This window comes from Macaca thibetana, chromosome 8 (assembly GCF_024542745.1).
Source record: "Macaca thibetana thibetana isolate TM-01 chromosome 8, ASM2454274v1, whole genome shotgun sequence".
NCBI lineage: Eukaryota > Metazoa > Chordata > Mammalia > Primates > Cercopithecidae > Macaca > Macaca thibetana.
The window spans coordinates 6598471-6616221 of NC_065585.1; the positions used below are offsets into that span (position 1 = coordinate 6598471).

The 17751-nt window shown below is 41.7% G+C and overlaps 1 protein-coding gene across 1 annotated transcript in view; it reads left to right on the forward strand.

Moving 5' to 3' along the window:
* COL22A1 (collagen type XXII alpha 1 chain) overlaps positions 1-17751 on the forward strand; it is a 298462-nt gene that overhangs the window by 243438 nt on the left and 37273 nt on the right. The window contains exons 46-48 of the mRNA XM_050800296.1: positions 7523-7576; positions 9431-9484; positions 13765-13818. Coding sequence (XP_050656253.1) covers positions 7523-7576; positions 9431-9484; positions 13765-13818 — 162 coding nt within the window. The remainder of the gene's footprint in view (positions 1-7522; positions 7577-9430; positions 9485-13764; positions 13819-17751) is intronic.

Sequence of the window (17751 nt, forward strand, 5' to 3'; positions counted from 1 at the left end):
AAATAAAGACATGACCCCACCCTCCACTTGAATGACCTACCTAACTCACTTCTGCCAAATACCAGCGGCGTCAGATACCTGTGTTTATTTACATTTTGCTATTTCAATCATCTTAAGTTATTTTAGATTGACTTTGACTTTTTAAAATATTGCATAGGGGTCAGGCACAGTGGCTACCACCTGTAATCCCAGCACTTTGGGAGACTGAGGCAGACAGGTCACATGAGGCTGGGAGTTCAAGACCAGCCTGGCCAACATGGTGGAACCCCGTCTCTACGAAAAATACAAAAATTAGCTAGGGATGGTGGTGCACATCTGTAATCCCAGCTACTTGGCCAACATGGTGAAACCTCATTTCTACTAAGAACAGAAATTAGCCAGGTGTGGTAACACATACCTGTAATCCCAGCTACTCGGGAGGCTAAGGCATGAGAATCACTTGAACCCAGGAGACAGAGGTTGTAGTGAGTGAAGATCGTGCCACGGCACTCCAGTCTGGGTGACAGAGTGAGACCCTGTCTCAAGAAAAAAAAAATTGAAAAAATAATATATATAAAATAACATCCCTATGCAATCTATCTGTCTATCTGTCTGTCTGTCTATCTATCTATCATCTATCATCTATCTATCTATCTATCTATCTATCTATCTATCTATCTATCTATATTGCATAGGGATATTATTTCTCTTGGCTTCTCAGCAAGAGGTATTCAGTACCCAAGGTAAGTGATTCACTTTCCTTACCATAGGCCCAGTCCTGGAAAAGGTTGTTGGCACTGTTGTCATGACTGTAAAAAAGCAAGCAAAAAACCCAACAATTCTGTGCTGTGACAACAACACCAGCTTTGTGGCATAACAGAATGGAAAACACCCAGGTCTCCCAGACGCTAGCTGGCAGGTTAAGATGTCTAGCTATCATGACCCGTGGACTGTGAAGATTTAGAGGGTTTTGACAGAGGCAAGACTCCTGCATCAGGAGTTATAGATATCAGATCTCAGTGCAGATAGAACAAGAGATTTCCCCGGGGCAGTGTTAGATTGAAAGGCATCAGGAAAGTGCAGCATCTTCAAATGTAGGAACTCCTTACTGGGCATGACCTTCTCTTTCTGGGATCGCCAGATGAGGCCAAGCTTCTCGCCTTGTAATTTCAAATTTTACCTGAACCTTAAGTAATCTTTGCTGTCAACTTGCTGGCTGCTGGGCTTAGCCTCTGCTGAGGAGGAATTGCCTTTTTTTAAAAAGGTGGAGTCTTGCTCTGTTGCCCAGGCTGGAGTGCAGTGTTGCAATCTCAGCTCACTGAAACTTCCACCTCTCAGGTTCAAGTGATTCTGCTGTCTCAGCCCCCTGAGTAGCTGGGACTACAGGTGCATGCCACCACATCCAGCTAATTTTTGTGTTTTTAGTAGAGATGGGATTTCACCATATTGGTCAGGCTGGTCTCAAACTCCTGACCTCTTGGTCTGCCCGCCTTGGCCTCCCAAAGTGCTGAAATTAGAGGTGTGGGCCACCACACCCGGCCAGAATTGTCTTTATTCAAAGAAGTAAAGCATATCAATTAAACAGATAAGGAGTTAGCTCCATGAAGTATGGACTGTTTTCTCCTTCAGCCCAACCCTGCATGCAGTGCTGATGTTTTTAGTAATGGCCCTGCTTTTGTTCCCTTGTAATTTGCTTCAATGGAGGGCTTGCTCCTTTAAATACCCTGAGAATAGAAAGCTTCCATCGAGAAAAAAAGAAAACAATTAGTGCTGCATCTGAAAGACAGGGGTTCTTCTTGCTCCATTTAGGAGTTGATGGTCACTCCAACCACAAGAAGTCCTTGGAGCATGTGGTCTAACCCTGCATGATGAGCCCCAGGCAGTTGCATTGGGCAGGGTGCTCAGTGTTCCAAGGAGCAGGTTAGTATCTCCTGCAATGGTCAGCATGATGCTAGGAGGCAGAGCTGTTGTTTCACTTTACAGATGAGGAAACTAAGGTTTAACAAGATTAAATGCCACAGCTACAAAACTAGCAGGTACTATAACTGGGGTTGACCCCTGCTAGTCCAACTTCAGTACCCCAAGTAGTTATTGTCCTGTCATACTCTTTAGTAATAGCTGATACCAGCACCAGCACCCAGGACAGCTCCTAGTGGGGTGCAATGCTTTAGTTTACACTATATCTGCTAATGCTCCTGTCAGCAATAGCTGCCCCTTATCACCACTTACTGTTGAGAAAATGCATCACAGAAGGGTTAAATGTGTCCTCCGTGGACTCAGTCTATTGTGGTCCTTGGCTTCAAAGCCAAGCCAACTTCTATGCTTGTCATTTACCCCACACCACTTTCCAGAAAATAGACAGAAGGACTGTTTCATTTCCTCTCTGTTCAACTTCATTTATCAAATAGTATCTCCGCTAGACTTGGGGATGTGAAGATGAGTTTGTAAGCTGAAAATGCTACCCTTGATGGAGTACTTACAATTATTGTCAGCATCCTTTCACAACCAAAGGCTCTGGGCGTTCATTGGTCTCATGCACTGCCAAGAGGGTTTGGTTCCTTTGCAATTGCGGCACAGCATCAGGGAAGCAGCTTCCCCAAGATTTATCTTACAGATTTGCAGCTGCTCTCTTCAGTGGTCAGCATGAGGAGGTTCATGCCACATGGTCAACTACAGAGCTCCATTCTAGTACTATGAACTTGCATAAAACACTAACTTTAAGATACAGGGTCTGGAGATTGTTGCTGCAGTTGTGATTATGATCTGTGTAAAGGAGAAAGAAGCAACAAGATGGTAACCACAGCAATGACCCTGGGAGCGTGTATTCTACAGAGTCAGACGTAAATGCTTTGTCTGGGTTGGAAATGATGACTATTCTGTCCCCTACAAAAAGCGTTTTTATTTCTTTCTCATCACATGTTACCAACCAGTAGTAGGACCTAAAGGGGGCCTGTCATGGACCCAGAGACACCCAATGAGCAAAAGTCCTCATTTGGAGGGTATGGATGACTCCAAGGAGGCAGAGATAATACCTGCTGCCATTGGCACTACCTGAAAAAGGCTTGGGATTCCCATCCTGCCCAGAAAATAACCCGGAGCCACTTACTCCATGTTCTTTCCCACAGCAGAAAATTCTTTCCATACATAACTGCCACAATTCTGAAAGATTCTCACCAAGCATCACCTTAACAGTTTCCTTTCAAGTCAGGAGGTATATAGAGAGGTCAGATATGGGCCATTTCTTCCATAGCCTGATTCTGTGACAGAGAAGAAAGACCCACAAGCTTGCAGCGAACACTTAGGAATGTATGATGGAGGCAGGAAGCCAAAAAGGGCCGTGGACACAGGCCTGGGGTCTGGAAGCCAGTGGTCCCCAACCCGCTATGCCTCTTATTAGTTAAGTGAATTTTCCTTGCTAATTATAGGACTTGGGCATTTATTTATCTGAACCTTGGGTCCCTCATCAGTACCTTGTGTCCCTCATCTGAGAAAGAACTGTACAACCTGTCTCAGAATGAGAATGTGAGAACTGAAGAAGGGGAATTTACAAATCACAGCAGGTAGGAAGCATTTAATACATGTAACTGCAAGTGGTCCTTATAATACTTGCTTCATTTGAGTTAACAACAACCACAACAAATTGTCAGAAGAAGAGTAAACAACTGAAAGAAAACTAACACCATGGAACAAGGGGTAACCTGTGAAGGCCACCTGGAGGAGGTAGGATTTTAATTGTCACCTGGAGGAGGCAGGGTTTTAGTTGCCACCTGGAGGAGGCAGGGTTTTAGTTGCATTGGAGGGTTAGTCAGGAAGTTACCAGCTATCGATGGAGAAAGGTTTTCCAAGCAGGACAACAGCACATAAAAGTTTAGGAGAAGGATTTGTTCTGAGAGTAGTAGAGAGTTACTAACCGGGGAAAGTTTAGTCCCTGCCCTCAACAGTTTGAAAACCTTTTGAGAAAATCGCCTGTTCAGTGTATTCATGAAGGACAGCACTCTTAGCGCAATTACTGGTATGAATGTACCTTCCAAATGATTGTTTTATCATGTGCTTAGCACATGATGGTGCTGGAAAAATGTAATTAAAAACAAAATCTTCTCCTAACTCAGAGAGGTTTTCCATGAAGGTAGAAGAGAAAGAAAACAATTTTATTATTGAATAGCATTAAACCAGAATGTGATTTGCATTACAGACAATATGCTAAGAGACTGCAAAGACAGAAAGAAATCTACTCTTTTAGATAGCCAAGCTGATACAGCCGCCTATCACATACATGTTCTCAAGATAAGCAATAACTAGTCCTTAAGTGAGAAGATTTAATGGTACCACATGTTCTTCCTAGATTCACCTGGTAATTGCGGTGGGTGTCTGTGTGTCTGTGTTAACTAATTGACCTTATTCAAAGCAAAGGTAAACTTCTCACATCTTCATGGCGGGAAATGGATTTGCAACTTGGAGCCAGTCATCTGCTGAAGTTGGGCTTCTACTGTTTGACAGGAACTGGGAGATAGATAGGAATGCTATCTTCTTTGTTGATTCTATTTCAAAGAGATGGTTCCTAGGTCCTTGAGAAAGACATTCCCGGCTTCCTGGGTCACAAAGCTAGCAAAAGTCTCATTTCGCTTTTAAAAGTATTTACATACCTTTCAAAGAGACCCCCCACCACCAAAAAAAAAAAAACCCAAAAAACTCACAATAACAAGTTTTCTAAAGTAAGTGTTTTCAGTAAACAGAGTGGGGCAAAGTTTCTTTCCTTATTTTCAACTGGGGGAATTAAGCCCTGGGAATGGCTCTTTAATAAACCTCTTCTGAAGAGGACTAAACTAACAAAATGATGAGCTGGTAATCTCCCTGGAATATGAATTCCCAGTGGACAGGGTTTTTATCTGTTTTGTTGACTGTTATATCTCCAGTGTATAGAAAGGTATCTGGCCCATGCTCAGCATGGTCACTCAGTCTTTCTGACTATAAATCCAGTGCACTTGGCGTTTTGAAACTAGTTGGACAAGGCATCATGGTCTAGGAAAATAGCCAGAAAAGTAATACGGGCAGAGAAAGCCAGCTTGGATATTTGATCATCAGACAAATGGATCTGGATTAGATTCCAGACCTTGCTTTCTATAAGCTTTGTGAGCTCAGGTGAGTGACTGAACTGGGCTGGACTTCAGATTTATTATCTAACACTCTGATAATAAGCCCTACCTCATAGAGTAGACTTACTGGCTCAATAAGAGAATAAAGACGTATTAAATATTTTTGCATCAGTTCAGGATATAAACAAGGAAATATATGTAATGGGATATCATGTGGGAAGCCTTGGCAGAGTTCCTGGAAGAGTCGGGGCTCTGTAAATGTCAGCCCCCTTCTCTGGAAGGAAGTGAGTCAGGCTTGGGGGTGGGTGTGTTTGCTTTGATCCCTGACTACGTTGGAGTAGGAGACAGGGACAACTGTGGAGATCCTTGAGCTGCTGACATTTTCAATGTTGCTACATGAGTGTTGAAAGTATTCTAAACCCAGACTGAGGACTGGAATTTGAAAGGAAGCCATTTACTTTTAAGGTAATTGTCCTAAATGTTAAGGAAGCAGTGGGCTATTCTATGTCACTTCTTTTCGTTGAGTACAACATGGTCTGCAGACGGTGTGCTGCCTTTATTTAGATTTAGAAACAGTAAAAATAATTACATAGAAAAATGTCAGAAGAAATGCTCTTTCTCTCTGACTCCATTTTTTTCTCTTCTAAACAATAGTATTTAGCACTTCACAGATATGAGCTCGCCTAACCCTCCTAATATATCACAGGAAGAGAGGGGTAATTATTGTGTAGTCACTGTCTTCAGTGGTCTGCTGAGGTGGTAGAACAGTCTGGATTGAAAGAGAGCTGGACTTGATGTTTCCATGAGAGAATTTGGGGGCACTGGACCCCTGGAATGACCCTCCTGGACCTGCCCCTCATCCTTTATTTACTAGATGAACAAACTGAGACCAGAGAGGGAACATTATATGTTTAAGAATGCAAAGATAAGGGGCGACAGGCATAGAACCACAGCTAAGATTGACCTGCTGCCACAAACCTGTTTACTACATAATGCATTCTTTTAAAGGAATTGAAATGCTTTTGTTTAAAAACATTTTACAGAAACACACTCGTTAACAAAGGTAGAGCTAAGGTAGATAATAGTTAAAGGATTGGAACCTTTGGCTGTTACTTTCATGGGTGGTCTGTAAAAAGTATTTTTGGTAGGTTGTATATTTTGAGCATCTTGATGACCATGATGATGATGACAATGGCAATAATGATGACGATGAGGATGAGGATGATGGTGATGATGACCATAGTTGTGGTGTTGTTGATCATTATGATGTAGACAATGATGATGATGGTGAAGATGAGGATGATGATGGTGATGGTGACAGTGATGATAATTGCTCTGGTCATGCTGATGTTGATGGTGATCGTGATTATGATCGTGATTATGGTGATGATGGTTATGGAATAATAACGATGGTGATGGTGATGATAATGATCATGATGATCATCATGGTGATAATGACAAAGAGAGTGATGATAGCTAATGTTTATTGAGAGCTAACACACAACCTGTTATAAGTCTAAGCACTTTGTCTATTGTAGGTCATTTAACTCTCACAGCAACCCCATGACAAAGATTATTTTATGATTCTCGAAGCAGACAGAGAGTTTAATTGTCTTGTCCAATGACAGACAGTTAGCAGGTGGCAAAATAATAAAGATAATAATTATACCTAAGATTTATTGAACTCTTACTGTGTTCTGGGCTCTATGCTAAGTGTTTCCCATTTATTATTTTATTCTCTAACATTTCATGAGGTAGGCATCATTATTTTCTTGTTCTTGCAGGTTACAAAACAAACAAACAACTTGAGCAATTTTAGTGAAGTGGCTCCTCAAAGTCTCACAGCTAGTAAGGGAGGGAGCAAGAAACCTATGTGTGGATAAATTCTTCCAAAGCTTCCTGTGTGGTGCTGCTGCTCCTCCTGCCACCATCTAAACTTCTGCTTCTCCCTCACCCTCATACCTATTCTGCAAGGCCTGCAGACCCTGGTTTTTTTCTGCCTCTTTTCCTGCCACACCTGGAACACCACTTGTTTTTTAACCGACCCTTTTCTCTATAGCCTGGACCACTAGCCTATCCCACACTACACCCACAGCTAGAACCTAGGACAACTACTCATCCTTTTAATGGTTTCCAGTGCCTACAATTAAATCTAACATCAGATGTTGACATGCAAGGCTCTCAAAGAAATGAACCCTGCCTGCCTCCCCAGCCCCATTTCCTGCTGCCCCCTCTCCAACCCCGTACTCCAAATCCCAGTGAAGCCATTTTATCACACATCCTCAACAAGGCCCTGTTTCTATCTATCTGCTGCCACCGTGTCTGAGCTACCACAAGAACTTGATAAGAGGTTTTTGCGGAATGAATGAATGAATGAATGCATGAAAATGCTTTTTGTTTCTCTGTTAAAGTTTCCAGTGACATCTTTCCTTTCTGTTTTTCCTTTCAAGGGAAGTCAAGGAGAACGTGGTACAGATGGTGAGGTTGGACAGAAAGGTGATCAGGTAAAAATTCACTTTATAAGGAACCATTCACCCTGAGAAGGAGCACTGTTTCTCCGAGGTGGCTTCCATTGTATAATGTCATTCCTTGTCTCTTCTTTGCCTGTAGCAGGATTTTTAAAAATCTAATTTTTATGGTTTTCATCTTGGTATCTCTGGTTCACTGTAAGTGCCCTCTTTCCCTTCTCTCTCCCAGAGAAGACTGCCTGCCCGCCCTTCCTCCCTCCTTTCCTTCCTTCCTTCCTTCCTTCCTTCCTTCCTTCCTTCCTTCCTTCCTTCCTTCTTTTCTTCCTTCCTTCCTTCTTTTCTTCCTTCCTTCCTTCCCCTTTCCTTTCCTTTCCTTTCCCCTTTCCTTTCTTTTCCTTTCTTTTCCTTTCCCCTTTCCTTTCCTTTCTTTTCCTTTCTGTTCCTTTCCTTTCCTTTCCTTTCCCCTTTCCTTTCCTTTTGTTTCTTCCTTCCTTTTCTTTCCTTTTCCTTTTTCATTTCTTTCTTTTTGTACTATTTTACCTTTACTGTTTTTTTTTTTTTCCACTGAAATGGTCATTCATTACAAAATACCCCCTTCTTCCCTCCCATCATCTCAAGTTACTGTTATCTTGCTCTCTTGGTGCTAGCTGAAATGCTTCACAGACACTCCATGCTCTGGTCAGTGCATATCCAGGCCTGCTGGACCACTGCTCCTAACGTGCTATAGGATGGTACCAATGAGGGCTCGCTGCTCTCTCTGTGGATCTGAGCATGTCCTCCCTATCGTCCTCTATCCAGTACAACCAGCTGATTTCTGCCCAGTACAATTCTACCAGCTTTGCTGCTGTCATCCTTTTCCCTGTTCTCTTTTCTCTCCTCTCCCAACTGCCCTCCCCTTTACTTCTCCCTCTCTTCTGCATCTCACAGCCAGTGCTCATTGTCAGCCAATTCCATGCCAGGTACTGCACCTGGCTCTGAGATCTGGAATGACTCGCGGACAGACTGCTGACCTCACTGGGCTTGCAGTTCAGTGAGGGCATGAGGGACATGAATGAGTAACCCACAGGCAGTGAGATGAGAGCTGTGCTCAAAGTCTGAATGAGCTCCTCGGCTAAAGTCTCTTCTATATTTGGAAAAACAAAATGTGTTTGGATTATTCTTATAAGAATGACTTATTAAAGGCAATGTACTCTACATTGAATGGTGTAGCCTGTGGTTTCAGTGGTAAGGCTTGGAGGTGGAGGGCAGAGAAATCATTTCTTTCTTGGTGGTTTGTTTGGTTTCATAACATTGTTGTACAAGACTAAGTGTTAGATTCCAAGCTTTGTTCTATAACTTTTTCAGCTTATTCTATAATATGCAATAGACTTCTCTACACATGGAGAAACAAATCTCTTGCTTAAAATAACTGTAATATTGCCGGGATATGAAGGCTGTAATTCAGTTAACCTAACCATTTCCATTGTGTACATTGTGTTTGTGTGCATTTATTTGTGTTTTATGTTTTTATTATGAAACACTTCAAGCATATGTAAATAATAAAGACTGTAATAAAATGAACCTTTATGTACCCTGCACTTAACCACAACCACTTTCAATTATTATGACCCCTCCTGTTTTCATTTCTATCCTCAACCATTTCTCCACACCCCCTGCCCACACTTTATTTTGAAGCAAATCCACTTTCAGGATATATTTGTTTTTATAAATGTTGTCAGGTACTATTGAGATACATAAAAAGAAGTCCCTTTTATTGTCAGTGTCTTTAATCAAAATTGTTTGTAGGGTTGGAAGGTGGATTCTGGATTGTTTCCTGAAATTTGATATTTGCACAAAGTAAAAAGTATTTTTTAGAGTCACTTTAAAGAATTGCATCTTTTATTTTCCTAGGGTCATCCTGGAGTTCCAGGTTTCATGGGGCCCCCAGGGAACCCTGGGCCACCAGTAAGTAATCATTTTTAATCCCCTCCTCTTTTGGCCTTGACATTTGAATGCATATCTGTACTCACCAGGCATGATATGACACTGAACATGTCTCTCATTTTAAGGGATGGGCCAATACCCAAAAGGTGACAGAGATGACCCAAAAATGCAAGTCCCATAGGCGTGTGGGGGAAAGTGCAGAGGGTCTGGAGTAGGCTTGAGGGACCATGTAATTAGAGTGATGTCGGGATTGGGGGACATTGGCAAAACGACAGATTTGCTTCTTCTTTTTTCAAATTGAGCTTGGGTGGGTAGGAAGCCAGTATTTCAAGGTTATCATGTCAAGCAAAGAAGGTAGAAAATGAGAAATCGTAAGCAGCTTTCCCCATGTTATAGGGAACCTGTCTTGTTATTATCTCAATGATCTCTACTGGTCCTCCTGAGCAGATGTTCTCTCTGCTCTTACAGTAGCTGTAGCGTAGACATTGACTGGTGCCCTTCTCAGCATTTCCCTCTCCCTTCAGTGTAGGCTGCCCATAGATTAGTCATGTTCCTCCTCTGATCAGAGTCCACTGCTGTTGCAGCCCACATATCCATCACGGGTAGCCATGGCAACAGGTACTGGAAATTAGTGTTCCTGCCAAGCCCAGGATCAGTCCCCTGGGATTTCCCATGGGTTCCGCACGAGACCGTTGTCCCAGACCTTGCAAGGAGAGGATTTCTGGAATGACTGAAAGACCACTGAAAAGGAATCCCCTTCAAATAGGAAATACCCTGTTCAAAAGTATAGTGAGAAGAGGTTCAGTTAGGAGTATAAATTTAAAATATATGAAATTAAGCTTGCTTTGTCTTCTTTTTAAACAACTCGACTTCTAGTTGTAACTGTGTGTTAATTAGGAGAATAAATTACGTTGTTTTAAGTGTATATTTTCAATAAAATCAGATGAACACGTGACATGGTATCTTTCACTTCATGTTGACTTTTAGAGCAAACTCACAAAAAGGTAAATTATCTACAAAAGCACTATTCAGTTTCCCAGAAAGCCTACTTTAAGTCTTTAATATTCAACACATTTTCCTCCCATGTGCCTTTGATGTTAATATTATTTTTAATTTATCAGCCTCACATCTTACCTGGCCCAACTCTGCCATGTGCACATTTGTGAAGAATATTGTAGGGAATTTATCAGTTTGCTATCATTTAACTTCACAAAATTCTACAATTCTTTCAAGGTTTATAATTTCACTTAGTAATTTCTTTGCACTGTATTTGCATGTTATTGGATTTTGTAGCATTTGACAATCAGCAAAAAGAGAAACTGATAATGATGCTGATACGATTGGTAGTCGGGAGAGGTGTTAGTGTTAAGCAAAGAGGGGCACTTGAGAGGCAACTAATTTTACTTAAAAATAGTTTATTCATGAATAATTTTATATTATGATGACATTAGCTTCCTTAATGACATTGTACACCTTAACAGCTGCGGATCTCAGCAAATGAATAATGGATTACAGCCTCATGCCCACTCCACCCTGGTAGTTCCAAACCCTATAACGTGTTCCCAGTGAAACCAAAACCCTGATCTCTTCTCGCTGGAAGCTGCAGTGAGTTAGAACTCTACGACTACTGTAGGAAATGACTCCTGGCTTATTATTCTCATGCTAGATGATGCATTGGAGGCCCAGAAACAATCGTAATCAGAAGCCAGCTTGTCTGTCTCCAGCTGATTAATGCTCTCAGTTCACTTGGCAGATGTTTATTGAGCTGCTATTTTGTGTTGTGCCTTGTACCGTTAATAGACTGTGGGAATGGATGCTGAGGCAGCTGCCTGTTTAGGTTCAGCAGCCAGTCATGCAGAAGCAACTCCACAGCAGAAAATTAGCCTTTCTGGTCATGGAGGCATTGTTTTAGTTCTACTCTTTGTTGTTGCTTGTTTTCAAGTGCTTATTAATTGTCAGGCCCTGTTGGAAATACACAGGGATATGGGTAGCGAGCTGACAAAGCTCTTTCTTTTGGTGTTTATTTTCTGGTGCTCATTCAGCATCCTTATTCCAGATAAAACCCTTACCCCATCCCCATATGCAGGAGGAAGTTTTGTTCCAACTTGGCAAGATTCCAGACTCTAGGCTGCCAGAAGGTTTTTATCAAAGTTATGTAGAAAAATTTAGATTTGTTATATTAGCTTTGGACTAGATATTTAATTAAAGCATGAACCTTAGGCTACTTGTTAAAATATTATCACTATCCCTTTTTTTCATGAACATTTACTGGGTCCCTACCTAGTAGAAGCGATAGAGACACATCCAACTGCATCCTGCCCTAGAAGTTTGTCATACATAGAAAATAAGACAGATCTTCTACAGCTATCTCAAATTTCCTGGAGGTCTAAGACCATGATGTAGGCATTTTTGTGTCTCTAACATTTGGCTTGTACCTAGTACAATTTAGGCACTCGATAAAAGTATGCAATGATTAAATACAGGCTACTGGAAAGACATTAATAGAGTACTGTGGGAACTTGCTTGTTTATGCTTTTATATTTAGTTAATATCTGCAGGATTCCTTGTCTTGGGGTGGACAATAGGCACTTCTATTCATGGAAGTTCCCTGTTGGACAGCCCTTAGCATTTCTCTGGTGCTAACTCCTTATGTATCATGAATTCCATTTTCTCAGCAACCCACATAAAATGGGCGCTGTTCTTTTCCTTCATTTTACAAAGGAACTGAAGCACAGAGGGGTCAGGTAACTTTCCTAAGCTTATACAGCTGTTCAGTGGAGAAATGGGATATCAGCTCAGGAACTCTGACTGTAAGAGGCTACACTCTGACTGATACCCTCTCTTCTAAGCCTAGCACCTTGTAAGCATTGCCTCATTACTCCTCCCCTTCCTAATGGTATGTGCAGTTTCCAGCCTTTCACTGTTAAGGAAACTAAAGCTTAGAGATGTTACATGACTCAACCAAAGCTAGTAAGAGGCATAGATGTGAATTTGTCTAAAGAACTGCTGCCTTTATAACCCAGTTAGTTCGACTTCTAATTCATTCATTTATTCAAGAATATTGAATATTTACTATATCCCGGGTACTGTTTTAGTTCCAGTGAGAAGGAAATAAAATGGAAGTTCTTGACCTCATGAAGTAGGAGGTGTGTGGAAGGAGATAGACAATAAATAAATAAGAAATAAATAAACACTAGCATGTCAGATGTTTGCAGGTGCTATGGAGGAAGGTAGACAGACAAGGACAGGGATGATGAAGGGTAAGTCTTTCAATTTGGGGTCTGGTAGGCAGAAAACCTTTCACTGAGAAGCTGATATCTAAGCTAAGACCTGCAGGATGGGAGGGTATGAGGCCTGTGCATATGTGGGGGACTAGAATATAGGGGGAAAAACAGCATATGCAAGAGCCCCTGGCAAAAGTGTGCCTGGAGCTCACTTTGAGCTCCTTGCTCAGCTGCATAGAAGTCTTCTTCCATTCATCCATCTGTGCATCTCTTCACCCTTGAGTTGACACAGCAATTGCCTTCCTAATCTCCTGGAAGATAAATCTAGTTGTCCATGTATTGCTTTTTGTCCTGAAATGTTACTGGATACTAGCTGAAAATGCCCATCCTGAAGTGAGTTCATTTACTGTTTTCAAAGGGGTGACTGCCTGGCTAATGCATTGGCCCTTCCTAAAATGTGGATGCTGTTCTCCCAACATCTTGTATTCCCAGAGAATAGCTCAGCCTGATGAAGAGGCAGAAGCACGTTTGAAATATTTATGGTTCAGGAAGCTAGGAAAGGGCACAGAATGTAAGATCTGCATGTTGCTATATTAGGCTGTTTTTACATTGCTACAAGGAAATACCTGAGGTTGAATCATTCATAAAGAAAAGAGATTTATTGGCTCAGTTCTGTAGATTGTACGAACATGGTATCAGCATCTGGCTGACTTCTGATGAGACCACAGGGAACTTCCCATCATAGAGGAAGGCCAGGTGTGTCACATGGCAAGAGCAGGAGCAAGAGAGTAAGGGTGGGGAAGTCCTAGACTTTTAAACAACCAGATCTTGCATGAACTGAGTGGGAGCTCACTTGTCACCAAGGGGATTGTGCTAAAGCATTCGTGAGAGATCTGTCCCCATGATTCAATCACCTCCCACCAGGACCCACCTACAATGTTGGGAACCACATTTCAACATGAGATTTGAAGGGGACAAATAACCAACCGTATCATTTGCTTTGTATTTAAAGCAGAGGGTGCTAATGACCTCTGTCCAGATGCACAGGAAACTAGCTTTCTGCCTTGTCTTTTTTAGGGGGCAGATGGAATTGCAGGAGCTGCTGGACCACCAGGAATCCAAGGGTCACCTGTAAGTTCCTCAAGGAATGGGATCTGTTTTTAGTCTATCTTTAGCCTTTCTGGAACCTCAAGTGTCTACCAATCCTGCTCTGGTCCTGTGTTACTCCTGTGGCTCACATATTTTTGAGGTTCTTTTCACTTCAAGTCTCGCAGTGAAACTGCAGGAGGGTTTGCTTTCTGTTGGACACCTGGTTACTTTGCTACTAAAGTAAAGGTTTGGTTGAAATGATATGAAAATCTGTGATTCCAGAATTCAGTTTACAACCGTCAATGCAAATAGGTCCTAGATTTAGGCCCCATATCTCAACTTCTTGTCAGTGTGGTTTCTATTTTGAGCAGGTGCAGGGAAATGGAAAAGCTCAGCACTAACTCACTTAGGACTACGGTGTGCACCAGGGGAATATCAGGCAAGAGGCAGCTATTGTTATCCCAACTGTTCAAAAGAGGAGAGTGGAATTAAAAAGAAGTCACTAGTCAAGGACCCCGAACCATAACTAGTGGAGTTGGCATTTGAACCCAAGGCTTTGATCTCAAAATCCAGATTTCATTTCGTGAAGTTGCCAGAACCATTCTTGGTTTCAATGCCATAAAAGGTGAACCACAGTTTAGTAGGTATTATGTTATTAGCCAATACATGCATGGCATGTAAATGAATATACGGTACATAAATATTCCTTACCTCATCTGACAGCTCCTCCCACTTCAGCCCTGTAAGTTAGAAAGGCCATGAATCATTATCACCGTTTTATAAATAAGGAAAGTGGGAATTGGAGAAGTGAAATGTCCAGTTCGGGGTCACGCAGTGAGGGAACGTCAGAGCCAGGCACAATTCCTAGGCCACAGGAATCTCACCATCATATTCCAAGGCCAGCTAGCAAGCAGGCCATCCCTACCCTGGTATCTCTGGAGTTCTGTGCGAAGGGCATGTGCAAAGGACATTATTACTTAATAAGACTTCCTCCATGTCAAAGGAGGAGGTCAGAGTCCCATGGGATTATGTCACTTGGTCAGAGTCATACAGGAAATTAGTGTCCAAGCTGGGAGTTGAGTCAATTTGAGATTTCTCGGTTCAGTGCTCCTTCTGCTATTCCACATTGACCCACCGTGTGGGTGGTCCAGGCAGCCAGAGGGATGCTGAGTCTGAAAAATCACAGCCACCTGGTTCTGTTTAGGATGCTCATCTGGTCAGTCCTCTTGAAGCCACCCATCTAGAAGTCCCAGGATGAATAAAATATAAAATATACTGGGCTGGGCACAGTGGCTCACGCCTGTAATCACAGCTCTTTGGGAGACCGAGGTGGACAGATCACGAGGTCAGGAGATTGAGACCATCCTGGCTAACACAATGAAACCCTGTCTCTACTAAAAATACAAAAAATTAGCTGGGCGTGGTAACACATTCCTGTAGTCCCAGCTACTCAGGATGGTGAGGCAGGAGAATCACTTGAACCCAGGAGGCGGAAGTTGCAGTAAGCCGAGATTGCACTACGGCACTCCAGCCTGGGCAACAGAGTGAGACTCTGTCTCAAAAAAAAAAAAAAAAAAAAAAAAAAGTGGATCTCTGATATAAAACTATGACATTGTTAGAAATGAAACTGTACTAAATAAGATTTTGATTCTGTCATGGGACTGCTCCTCAAGCTATGGCAGCACTTGAAGCTGTCCGTGGTGCTGAAACTTTACCATAACCGTCAAACCAGAATATAGTGTAAGTTTTCTTTGCCCAGTGAGCATTGGTAGTTTCAAAATAGAAGTAATTTTTTTTTCTTTTTCTTTTAGACAGAGTCTCACTCTTGTTGCCCAGGCTGGAGTGCAGTGGCATGATCTCGGCTCACTGCAACCTCTGTCTCCTTGGTTCAAGCGATTTCCGACTATTTTTTGTATTTTTAGTAGAGACGGGGTTTCACCCTGTGGGCCAGGCTGATCTTGAACTCCTGACCTCAAGTGATCCTCCTGCCTTGGCCTCCCAAAGTGCTAGGATTACAGGCAGGAGCCATGGCGCCCAGACAATAGAAGTAATTTTTAAAGGTAAATGGGGGCAAAATTATAATAAAAAGATACATACAAACCTTAGTTCTGTTATATTTTGAATTAAAAGACAAACTGTTTGGCAGACTTTTTGACACAAAATAAAGGCCTTTGCTTTGATTTTTGGTAATGAATGGAGTCCCTTGTCATCAGTCACGTAAAAAGAATATCCACTGATCACTTTTTGTTATGTTTTGAAAAGCGGTTTGAAAATATAACAACATATGTGTAACAATATGAATGTGGAGTTCTAGATTGTTAGAATTTTTTTCCTAATCTTTTGTAGGTCTCTTATCTTATAGCTGTATCGATTTAGATGGTGAGTGGTGAATGACTCACTTTTGGCCAGTGTCTTCAAAACTCTGCGTTAACTTCCATAAAAAGTGTATTCTTTTTTCCACCTAAATTTTACTGGATTGTTTAATCAACAATTAAATTGTATGACTTTCATAGCAAATAACTGATGCAAACAGGCTTAGGAACAAGCACACTGACCCCTTGCAAGCCTTCAACTCCTCCGGTAGGAACAGTCAAGCAAGGGTGTACTGCAGGCAAGGGTGTACTGCAGTGTTGTGACCAGGCATGGGTGTTTGGAGAGGATGGGGAAGCTGGTTTATAATGGGGGCTGGTCAAGTGGAGGTTGGTTAGGAGTCTACCATGCTTTAATTTTCAGCTTCTCTGCCAATGGAACTGGTTTCTAAATAAATAAAAGTCTAGTGATGGCAAGAAGACTGAACAGGGAGTCAGAGGTGGAGTTCTTTCCTGGATCTGCCACATTCTTATTATGGGACCATGCCTTCCTCACCTGAGTTTAAAGAGAATGGTCTAACATAGTACTTGGCAAACTTTTTCCATAAAGAACCAATTAGCAAACACTTAATGGAAAATCAGCCTTTGACAACATGCAAACCAGTGGGTGTGACTGTGTTCTGATAAAACTTCATTTAACAAATCTGGTAATGGGCTGGAGTTTGCTGACTCCAGTTCTAGATCACTGGTGTTTCCACACTAGGGAATTTGAAAAATAAGCATCCAGGAAGGAACCCAGGAAACTCCATTATCAATAATTAAAAATCTCTAATAATAGCTCTATCTTTGTCTCAGGTTGACCAAAAATATCCACTTAATTTTCTTATGTGTTTGTAGGTGTTGTGATGTGGGGAGGGGTGAATATTTTATTTTTTCCTGGTTGTTGTTATGCATTGGCCTAAACCTTAAGAATACCTCATTTTGTTGGCATGTGAATTAGAATGTAAAACCTGGCATCCGTGTCTTATCTCCCAGTAAACACTAGTAGGAGATTAGAAAGTTGTCAGCTCTAAATACTCACGATAAAGACACGGGGTGATATGATAATACTCACCATGATAGGAATTAGGGCACTGATTAGATAATACTGATTTATAAGCTCTGATTGATACTTATGTAAGTCTTTGATGAATAAAATGGGAAATAAAATATTAATTAATGAAATTTGGTACAACAGTTTTTCAAATACAAGAAAAGAGAGAGTAAAGCAATTATTGGTAAAACATGTAAGAGCCTCTGGAAAAAATGATGAAAATAATGAACTATCCACTATGCATGCCACCGGTCTTCTCCCCACTTGTGTACAGTTCTGTACGCACAACACCTCAAGGTCCTGAGGTATATGCTATATGGGTAGAGAATGTGAACTTCAGGAAGTCTGGGGACAAATACAGAGTTGGATCTGGACTCAGGTCTTGTGGATACTAAAACCCCAATAGCTTCTTCCCACGGGCATTCCAATATTCAGTTTTCCCTAAGCCTATGTATTAATAATATGGCCAGAATGAGTCCTAGTGTGTGTACCAAGAGGGGTGACTATGCTCAGTCCCAGGGAACCTGAGTACCTTGGGGGAAACACAGCTCAGAAAGCCATGAGGCTGATACA